The following is an 11,112-nucleotide window of genomic DNA, read 5'->3' as shown; positions in this document are numbered from 1 at the left end:
AAAGAGGAAATGTCATTCGCTTGAAACAACTGGGCACAATCATTTGAATAAATGGAAGTGAAAGCAAGCAAGTTGTCTTTGCTGTTGCTAATTCAGTGTCAAATGGGACTCTGCCAGAGTGAAGAAACAATATGTGCAAAAGAGCAACCTACTTTCACAAGAGTATCCTTGTGCTGGTATGGAGTATGGCATCTGCTCCTCATTACAGTTCCTAGCACTGCTACTGTGCCTTTACTGCAAAAGCAGAAACAGATATAAAATCACATGTCATTTTTCTAACTATAAGATGCTTAAGTATTTTGTGGTTCATGTTGAAAAGGGGCAGGTTTAGGACATTGAGCTGTGCTACATGATAACTATTCAGATTTATGAGCTAATCATGACAGCTGAATTCATTCACCGACTGATTTTGTATCTTAATTGCTTCCTAAATGCACCTGCTTTCCAAAATCTGCCTCACTGGAAAGTGAAGCACCCCGCTCTGTGCGGTGCTGCCGGTCCTCTGGGGCCAGCAGCAGTTACTCATGCTATCTGTGGGATCCTGCCTGAGACGCGGGCACTGGTTCTCCTATGTGTTTACATCAAAATTTAGGTTAAAACTCCGTCATTTCTGCGATAATTCCAGGTTTTGGATTTGGCGATCGTGTGGGATTCTGCCTAGGCAAGGCCCACGCCCGCCGACGGGCCCTCCCGCCTGTCCCCTCCGCCACGAGGCCCGTCCCTCCCGACGGCCCCTCGGACCGCCCGGGTCCCGCCTGTCCCGCGCGGGGCCTTGTGGGGCCGGGTCGATCGCGCAGTGCACGCCGGGACGGCGGCGGGCGGCGCTCCGGCCCAGCGCGGGGCAGGAGGCTCTCGGTGCCTCGGGCAGCGGCTGCGGCCGGAGCGCTCGGGCGGCGGCGGCGGCGGCTCTGCCCGGCGGGGATGGCGGACGCGGCGGCCTCTCCCGTGGGGAAGCGGCTTCTGCTGCTGCTGGCGGCGGGGCCGGGCGAAGGCGAAACGGCGGGGTCGGAGCCGGGGCCTGCGCTGCCCGCACGGGCCTGGCGGAGCGGCACCGTGAGGGCCATGAGCGGAGCGGTGCCCCAGGACCTGGCGGTGAGACCCGGGGCGAGAGTGGGGTACACAGCACCGTGGACGGGGCCGCGGGTCGAGCCTCCCGTGAGGGCCGCGGACGGTCCGGGCTAGACGGGGGGCGGGCGGGGTGCTGCGGCCGAACTGTGTCTCCTGCAGCGCCGGGCCCGCCGGACGCGCTCCGGGGCTGGAAGCGGCGGGTCCAGCCTGCGGCGAGCGCAGCGGCGGAGCGACCGGGCAGATATGTGAGGGGTCCGGTACCGCCGATGCGCTAGTTGGAAGTAACATAGGTGTAAAACAAATACGTCTGGGACATTTCTGCTGCTGATGGATATGCATGTATATAACCCCAAAGCGTTGTTTTGGGGTTTTTTTAGGTTGTTTCGTTTTGTTTTTCCGCCGGGAAGATGTTAAGTATTCTCGATCACCGTGAATTATATATGAAAATACATATTGAGTGCTGACTTTTGAGTGAGGCTCATCCATTCGAGTTTTTCTCAGGTTTTGTATTTAGTTGTAGGAATTTGGGCTTCATGTAATGTATTTAAGCACTCTAGCATTTGTCTGTTTTTTTTCTAGTATAGCTCAGTGAAACGTTTGGGTGGAGATCCTAAAAATGTATTGGTGGAGTGTCTCTTTGCATGCGTCGATTCTGCAGGTACTTGCTTTAAGTGCTGGCATCCTTTGGAGGGCTGTGTCTGATTTAGTGTCACATGGTAGTAGGAATGAGGTTCTATGTTTGTGAAGAGTTTTAGTTCTCTTTATGATCAGTTTTTTAAAATTAGTAGTTACCATAAGTTTTTTGGGCTTGTTTGCAGAGTTCCAGATTTGAGCTGTTACCTTGACATCTATCCTCTAGTGTTACTGCTTTCTTGTCCTTGTTCTAGAACTGCACCTACGGCTGTCAGTACAAAGCAGTGTGCTAGGTTTGACTCTGCAAATTGGGTGGGCCTGGCACCCTGTGTCTGCAGTTGAGAGCTGCGGTTGTGTTCTCTAGCTGCTGCCTAACTTGTTCAAGGAAGAGGAAGAAAAAGCCCATGCATAAAGGGTTTCTTCGAAAGGGAAATGTGTCAGGTGTTTGAGACTATCTGAATTGTGAAAGTGTGTCGGGGCTGAGATCCAGCTGAAGAGCCGCTCGTGTAGCAGACTGCATTGGACATGTGTGTCATCAGTAGTCTTGCATTTTCATTGGTGTGTGAATTCATTACCTTCATTCAGCACTGCAGTTCTCTCCCCAGCTCCTTTCATCAGTACCCTTCCATTTAATACTGTTTCAGGGGTGTAGCTGTCTCTAAACAGTGTATTCTCAAAAATCTATGCAAGACTGTAAGATGTGAAATGTGTAAAATAGTCGAGGCAGAATTTAGAGTAATGTGGGACATTCAGTGTTTTCATGGACTCTTCCATGCATAATGAATGCTGCTGTGACAATGGCAATGATATGCTATTGGAAAGGAGTTCTCTTTAAAGTAATTCTGTCAGACGTGATGAGTTGGCGGGCACCAAGCCGTCAACCACTGTTTAGGAAATACTCTTCTGAGGTAACAACGTGGACTAGGTGTGATAAAGGCTGGGAAAAATTTATTTTCTACTCTTTGGTCTACATAAGTCTGTCCTTTCTCATAGCATCCTGCAAGGATGGTATCAATTGCTAGCCTGTAGTCTCATGTTGTGCTTATAGAAGTACAAAAGTGCAGTTGAATATTTGCACCTTTCTAGGGCAGAAATCTTGGGAATAGACAAGAAGTATAAAACTTAAAAGTATGGGTTTCGTTGTTGGGTTTTTTTTTCCTGGTAGAGTAAAGCCTCTGAGAGACCTTTGGGTTTTTTCGCCCTGTAAAATTTTGGTTACAAAGAGTAGCTCTTAGACCTTCTTACTTTGATATAATGTGGAGTAACCTAATTGTGGTTAGTCCACAAAAAAATACATATAAAGGTCAGTCATAGTTGTCATCCCATATTCAGAGCATATAGAAGAAATCCTGAGGAAAAATTATACTGCTATTAGAAAACAGCTTTGCCTCTTCTAAATGGAAACAGGTATTACCCTCTTTCTCAAAATGATTACTAGAACAGGATCATTAAAGACCTTTTGGGCTTTATCTCAGTCTGTTCCTAATATTGTAAAATAAGTCGATGTGTCACATGAAGGGCAGTACTGCTTTTCTTATGTGGAATAGAAGCATGAGAGATCTCTGTTTTAATGGATAGGCAAGCTCTACAATACCATAAAAATTAGGAGGCCTGGGACACAAAGTGTTTTGAGTAGGGACTACTGGCAAAATAGCATAAATATAGTATTAAGAAACCTCTAGGCCCACTGAAAACGGAAGGATGTTCAGTCTAATTTCCACTATATTGCTGAAAATTGTTTAATTGGTGGAAGGATATCTTGGAAGGTCTGACACTGTTTCTCAGCAGGGCAACTTAAGCAGTAATGGAGTTCAAGAATTCATCAAGAGAGTTACTTCATATTCTTCCCTTGGGGTTTGACCTTTTGAGTCTGGGGGGAGGAATGGAGTAGAGGAGTTAAGTGGTCTCTAGTACTTCTTTTAATATGGTGTATTGGTAAAGCAGAGAGTTGTTTGTCTCTGGTTAGCCTTGTTGCTTCCCAGTGATGGTTACAAAACCCTGTTTTGATATCCAGCTTAAAGTGGATATCAAATTCTTAACTGATTAGTAATTTTTTGCTGTTCATCTGACATGTTTGATTATATTTGGCAAGTGTGTAAGTTCTGTAGATGAGAGATTGGAATGTGACTTTTCTAACAGATAATAACTCCAGTTTTTAGGACATGGAATGAGATTTGAAACTCTAGCATTCTTGCTGTGTAATTTCAAATTATTTTAACAGTTGTCCTTTGTGATAGGAAAGAAAAAAGAGAATGATAGAATAGTGATTTAGATTTGTAGTGTGTATAGTGTGGTTTATATTGTTACACTTGTAAATAAGATTATTAAAAATCTAGCAAGTAGGTAATTCTGGGTAATCTCATGCCATCCAAAGTATTTGCATTTGTTCAGGGAGTTTAATAATGTACAAGACAAGACAAAGCTTCCGATTTAGAATGGGTTTTGCAAACACAAACCCAGGCTGAAGCATTTAGTTTTGTGAACGTCAGTTAACCATACTGATACAGGCTGTCTATTGAAGTGCCAAGTAATAGTGTTGAGATTCTCTAAAAATTCCTACTGTGAAAGAGGCTTGCATTGAGTCATCATCTGTATTTCGGGATGAACAATTTTCATGTCTTTAATTACGTATAGGAAAACACAGCATTTGGAGCCAGTGATGTATGTTTGGGCTTAAATAGTTTTTCATAGGTTAGTGATGGTTAATTTGATTCCTGTAGCTGTGTAGATGTATTCTCAGTAATAACATTGCGATACTTACCCTGATTTTTCTTACTAAAATTGTGGTCTCGTTTTCCATAAGGATTATAGGAATCTTATTTTCTGTTAAGTGTCTGAAAAGAGATGATTATTTTTTTTTTTTTTTTTTTTAAATCAGATCTTTGTGGAATTCGATGGCTGTAACTGGAAACAACATGCGTGGGTGAAAGTCCACGCTGAAGAAGTTATAGTGTTGCTGCTGGAAGGGTCATTGGTTTGGGCACCTCGAAATGATCCTGTTATGCTTCAGGGGACTAGAATCTCGCAGGCGCAATGGCCTGCGCTGGTGAGTATTTGACCAGAAGCCCTTAGATCCTCAGAGATCATCAGCTCCACTGTGAAGCTCAATGCTTGGATATTGTACAGGGCACCATTTTGCAGGTTCAAAAATTGCTTGGGGCATGGACTTTTACTAAAACGAGTTCCTTAACTGGTACTTAATAGTGCCTTTGGGAAGGCATTGGAGAGGCAGTATGCTTCCAGTTCCTACCCCAGAACTTGCTATGACATATTGTACAGAAAAGTGATATTTACTATTTAAAGTTAGTCTCTGAAGAGATGTGTTGTATATCTGAAAAGATTATTTTTCCCTATTTTAAAACCTCGTGGTATGTCAGGCTTTTCTGAATTGTGAGAGTAAGCCTTTTGGTCTTACGAAGGACTTTCCAGAGCTCTGTATGGTAAAGGCTGTTGCATCAATTGAATAGGCATACCAGAAGGCAATCTTCAGGAAGAGAATGCATGCTGTGCCTGATATATAAACCATAAATTGGCCACTCCTAATCTAAAAATTGGCCACTCCTTTTTTGTTGTCAGCATTAACTAACATGACGCGCAAAATTTTCTCATGTTTCTTGATGTGGTTAACCATATTGCTATTTACATGGCAGTTACATGTCAAGACACTTAAAAACAAAGCCAGTTTATTTTAGCTAGCATATCTGAATATACCCATTCTGCAAACATCTTGATGAGTACTATATAGTGAAGAACATTCCTTATATATTTCTTCTCTTAGTGACTTCTGAAGAGGAACGATCATTATATGTGGGAATCCTTACCTCATTTTTATGCTGTTTAATTTTTATTATTTGCCCCTTTTGTTTCTTTTGTCCTCCCACAGGCCTTGGACTGCTTGGTACCCTACTCTCTGCTTTTTAATACTTTTTGTACATGGATACATTGAAACATTTTTTCCTGTCATGGATCGTGTGCCTTGGTAGAATTTAAATTTTATGTTTTGAATGGGCATTCAGGCTCAAAGCACTAGGTTCATCACTGCATCTTTCTCTGAGGATTTCTTTTATTGTGCTTGGCTTAAGGCAGAAGAAGACCAGGCCTTTACAGCAGTGATTCTGTAGAGAGTGTTTTTTCCATAGGTGAAGTTTGCTGTTGGTGTATTTCCAGCTTGTCTCCAAAATTGAACTCCAGTTAGTTTCATCTGGGAAACTGTTTTTACACAGGATCAGCATCTTTCAGTTCATTTCCAAATTGGTCAAAATCTGAGTGATTTGGGGGCATTACGGTGTTCTGACTGTGACTGTGTAATTCCAGACTCTTTCCACTACAGCTCAAGGTTTTTCTGTAGGCTTGCTGAAAAAATGTTTCCATCCCCTGTACTCTGGACAGCCACGTGAGCATTGGGGCTTTCTCTAGGTACTACAGGCCTCTTCAGATAACTGCATGGGAATGCAGATTGGAGTTAGTCAAAGCACCAGAGTACATACTTGCAATGGGAAACCAACTGCTTAGCATTACAAAGGGAATGGTATGTTTCAGGAGTGTGGGGGATGGTGCGTTTTGGTTCTTTTTTTTTGTTTGTTTGTTTAAGATGTATCACTTATGAATGTGTTTTCATTCTTCATTTTCTCTTTTTTGTAATCCTGTTTGCTTTCAGGAGAGGGTTTTGCATAAACTGAGTAACTAAATTTTTATATTTATTCTGTTGTGTACGGGAGAATGGAATGTAAACAAACTTGATGAGAGCTGTTAAGGGAAAAATGTCATGAATACTTGTGTTAAAATCATGTAGGTGAGAGCATGAGACAAGTAACACATTTCAAAGGCTCTGGTTGTCAACTTGCTCTTCCGTCGGCAAGTTATGTTATAAGGTTGTCTGATTCTACTATTAAAAGGTTTCTGAATTCACTAGGTATTTTTAGTGATTTGCTCTGCATCTTGAAATACTTGAAATCAGTAATACACTTGCTATGAACTTCAGCTTTTCACAAACCACTGGCCAGGCTATATCTGAAATATGTTAGATAGTTTGAACTATTAACCAAAGCTTTTTTTAACCTTAACCAAAGCTTTTTTTTTTTTTTAAACCTGAGCATCAGAAGGTTAAGCATCAGAAGGTTGAGCATCATAGGCTTACCTATGAAAAACCAAACACCCCCACAGGTGTTTTCATTTCTTCTTTAAGATTTACTGAAAAAGTGGATCCAGTTGTCTGTAATTCCTGCTTGTAATGCAAGAATTACTGGCTTAGACATAATGACTAGTATTTTACATTAAAACCCAAGTACTGGGCAGTACAAGTTGAGAGATGACAATTTTAATTTTTTTTAAATCCTGAGTAGTATGAAATCGACTGTTGTTGGCCTATATGTGTGCTCAGTCATTTTGGTAACTTCTTTTTTTTGTTGTTCATCACAGACCTTTACTCCTCTAGTAGATAAGCTGGGGTTAGGCTCTGTGGTCCCAGTGGAGTTTCTTCTGGACAGACATTTACGTTTCCTGTCTGATGCCAGTGGATTACGTTTATTTCAGGTATTTGAACTATGTTCAGTTGAAATGTAAATTTAGCCTTGTGCTATGTTTGTCAGATTAGTTTTGGGGTTTTATTTACTGTTTCAACAACATACCCATCTTTCTCCTTTCACTGTCCTGTCACATATTTGTATTTGTTTCCCTGACTTTCAAGGTCCTTACACTGACCTCTATTTGCATTCAAAAATACTGACACTCTCTATGGTTCAATTGGAGAGCTACCTGTCATTGTGTAGCTGTTAATTACAGTGGAAGTTTTGTCCTCAGAATTTCTATGAATACACATTTTATATATACAGCTTTTGCATAGTTAATTCCCTTATTACTCCTGGCATGTTCAGTAATATTTTTCTTAATTTTACTTTTTTTTATTTTTTCAATCTGACTGCAGTCCAAAAAGAGCTGTTTTGTAAAAACTAATGTTTCTGTTATCCAAGAAGACTATTAAAACTGTTTGTTTTTGGCAGATGGGAACAGAGAGTCAAAATCAGATTCTACAGGAGCAGCCTTCCCTAAGAGAATCTGTCAATGCGCTGATCAGTGACCAGAAGCTTCAGGAGATATTTAGTAGAGGTGAGGCGTGTTTTCTTTCTCAGAGCTACTTTGTTGTGCAGCCGCTGTAAAGCTACGCTGGAATTTGTGAAGGGGGATAGTAACAGTATCTGTTACTGTTTCATTTGGAGGTCAATTTTCCATATTTTGCAAGTCCTTTACAAAGTAACTTTATTTTATCACCCTTACAGGTAAACAGTTGCTTAGATACAACCAGAAATACCTACTGGGAATGGTCGCCTAAGGTGTAGTTAAAGTACGGCAACGTCTGTGTATTTACAACTTCCCTATTTTAAGTTTTACTTTTGAATTTTTAAAGTGTTGGTCCTTTTCTATGGTTCTGTTCTGTAACTGTGGGAACTTCAAAGTGAAGTTCCTTTGTAGCTGCTGATCCGCGGAAACGTTCCTTGTAATAGCAATTCAAATTTTGACATTTTGATAATTAATACATCAGTTGTTTAAGTTGAATATATGTGTGGATGTGGCTGGTCAGCATAGAGTTAATATCTGTTGTCTGGATTGTGTATTAGGGTTAAGCCTGATTGTGGCTTTGGTTGTCAGATTTGGGTCATCTTGGTCAAGTACTAAAATAATTTCTATCCAGAGTTCATGTGCCAGAGAGCCACCCTACAGACAGGCCACTGTCTTACATCTGAAGGAAGATGTAGTTCTTCATGGGAATTTGGTGCCTTTTGGTCAGATAAAACGTGTGTTCATAGAAGTTCTGAGGACAATACTTTTTTGATGAGCAAGTAGCTTAAGAATTGTCCAGTTTGAAGCCTTCTTCTAAAGTGCCTAGTTCTGGCTGTGTCACATACAGGTTGTTGCATCATGTAGATTTTGATGATCCAAGATAAGCAGAGGTTTTATTTTGTCTAGACTTAGGGTGGGAGGAAAGCTCAGCACGCTGATCTGGAGAGCAAGCGCAGGGTGAGAGGAAACCTTTCTGTAGATGATCTGTTATCTGTGTGAAAGAGCTAAGACTGGTTGGTTTAGAGATATTGGATATCCGAATATATGTTTTTTCTCTGAAACGCATAGCTTTTTATCTGGGATTTGAAACATCTGGGCTAAGTCAGAATAGTGGGACTGTTCACTGGATTGATGGTGCATGATTACTAACCTGTAGGTTAGAAAACAAAAGAATTTCGTTAGCAAGGAACCTCCATGTAGCTTGATTTTGTCAAAGGAATGAGTTAATTTCGGTCTTTCATGTTTGGGTTTTTTAATGTGTAAGCTGTATTCATGAGTTACAGCAATGAGGACCTATTGACTTTTTAGGATAAAATGCCTGCTTACACAGGATTTGCAGCAGAAGCCCTGGTGTTTTAATTTCTTTCCACCTGGAAGATGACACTTCAAGCCCTAATTAAGTGCACAGAACCATTTTATTGTATGACGCTAAGCTTGTTTGGAAAATGTCCTCAAAGTCCTTCTTTTCCAGGTCCTTACAGTGTCCAAGGCCAGCGAGTTAAAGTTTATCAACCAGAGGATGAAAATAGCTGGCTCTGTGGTGTTGTGAGCCATCAAGATCCAATAACTCGTCTTATGGAAGTGTCTGTGACTGAGGTAAAAGTATGAAGTGCTACTTTGGTGTTCCTAAAATACCATTCCTCAATATCTGTATGTGGAGAATGACAGCTTCACCAAAACTTGTTATTTTGGGTTGTTTTTCTGCTTTAAAAGATAAGTAATTATTTGTGTTGTGATTCACAGGGTTTTTTTTTTCCTATTAGGATGACTTTCTTGAAAAAATGATGTCACACAGGCCACTTCTATTAAAAAAAAAAAAAAGCTGTAAGGTTTTAATTGGAAATTAGTGGTGTAAGAAAAAATATTGGAAATTACTCTCCAGAAGACAAAGCATGCTGATGCATAGAAAGCTACCTTCTGGGTCCCTTACATTGTGGTTTTCCTATGCCTTCTCTTGGTTTCCATCTGACAGACTGTACAAATAGTTTGAAACAATTTTAGCAAAGCAGATGAAGTCTTTATATAAATAAATTTGATTTATATATTTTAGCTCAGACTATTTACTTTTGCCCTGTTCCTATCAGTAAACCTGTGTACAGCACAGAGAGTCTGCACTGCTAGTTGCTGGTTTTTATTATGTGCTTCTGTGCAGTCTGACAGGTAGCTCAGTCTTGCCAGTGGCCTGCTCCTGATAGCTTCCTTTTTCCAGAACAACTGGGAGCAGGTCCATGGTGCTGTCTAGCAGTAGCATGCATCTTGGTTTTTAGATCCCTTCTTGTGTCTTGCACCCACTGCCCCTGTACCCTTTTCCATGTGTAGATGGAATGCACTGAATGAGCAGTAATCCTGCACTCTGACTACTGCTATTGCTAGCACACAGGGAAAAAAGTATCCTTTGTATGGTAAATCAGCATAATATTTTGGAGAGACATAAAAATTGTGGAGTTAAGTGCATTCAGCAGATATGTGCTAGGAAGCACAGAGTTTCCTGTGTACTTACTGTGAAATAGAAAGGAACCTCCAAGAGCAGTTACAGAGATTGGATATGCGTTGCTACTTTTGAGGAGACGCTGATGAGGATACTTGGGCTAAACTGATGTGCTTCTTCCAGTAGTCCTTTCTAGATCTAAGGGGGTGAACATATATGTAACAATGTTAAATGAAATTCAAGAGTTACATTTAATGCAATGAATACCTTTAGAAATGCTCAACAGAGCAAATATACAAACAGTGGTAGGAATCAAATCTGAAAGTTTTTGAAATAGAGAAGGAGCAAAAGGATAGAAGGTAAACTAGAAGGCTGTAGTATTACTAAGAAAGTGACATAGTAAAAGGTAAATAAGTAAAAGAAGAAAAGGTAAATGGAAGAGGGCCTGCACAGTAACAGTGTGTTTAAGTCTCTTATGTTGATACTATATACTTCAAATTTAAAATTAACCTCTGCTTTTCTTTTTCCTACTTCCTCATTATCAATCTGTCTGAAAATTAGAGTGGTGAGATCAAGTCGGTGGATCCTCGACTGATTCACGTGGTGATGGATAACACTTCTCCAGGCGAGGTAGTACAGCAGTGCATTCAGGTCTTGTATATACAGTGTGCAACTTCGTAAAATTTTTGATGTGAAATAAGTAAAATCTGGAAAGGACTAAAAAATGATGCAGTGTTGACTGTGGATTTTGGATAATTTTAGTAAATTTCCTCTTAAAGTTTGAACAGGAAAATTTTGTTTACCATTTTGATGATCATAGTTTTCTTTAAGCTATCTTCTCTTTTTTTTCAGGCCTGTTTACTAAATTTAGCATGGATCTTAGAGGGATGATCAGTAGCGATGTAACCATGGTGGTTGTACTCCAT

At 40.7% G+C, this 11,112-nt stretch overlaps 1 protein-coding gene across 3 annotated transcripts in view; it reads left to right on the top strand.

The window, feature by feature from the left end:
- Window positions 1-768: 768 nt before the first annotated feature.
- Window positions 769-11,112, top strand: part of KDM3B (lysine demethylase 3B) — a 48,136-nt gene continuing 37,792 nt past the window's right edge. The window contains exons 1-6 of one of the 3 annotated variants that reach the window (XM_074552418.1): window positions 769-1,092; window positions 4,580-4,747; window positions 7,120-7,233; window positions 7,701-7,806; window positions 9,230-9,354; window positions 10,748-10,816. In XM_074552418.1, coding sequence (XP_074408519.1) covers window positions 922-1,092; window positions 4,580-4,747; window positions 7,120-7,233; window positions 7,701-7,806; window positions 9,230-9,354; window positions 10,748-10,816 — 753 coding nt within the window. In that variant the 5' untranslated portion in view covers window positions 769-921. Of the gene's footprint in view, window positions 1,093-1,648; window positions 1,727-4,579; window positions 4,748-7,119; window positions 7,234-7,700; window positions 7,807-9,229; window positions 9,355-10,747; window positions 10,817-11,112 lie in introns of those variants that run through there. The other 2 variants (XM_005493074.4, XM_074552420.1) reach the window with 2 other exon arrangements.

Source organism: Zonotrichia albicollis, chromosome 15, assembly GCF_047830755.1.
Source record: "Zonotrichia albicollis isolate bZonAlb1 chromosome 15, bZonAlb1.hap1, whole genome shotgun sequence".
Classification (NCBI taxonomy): Eukaryota; Metazoa; Chordata; class Aves; order Passeriformes; family Passerellidae; genus Zonotrichia; species Zonotrichia albicollis.
The sequence above is the reverse complement of the archived record's forward strand: the minus strand, read 5'-3'. Positions and strand labels throughout refer to the sequence as shown.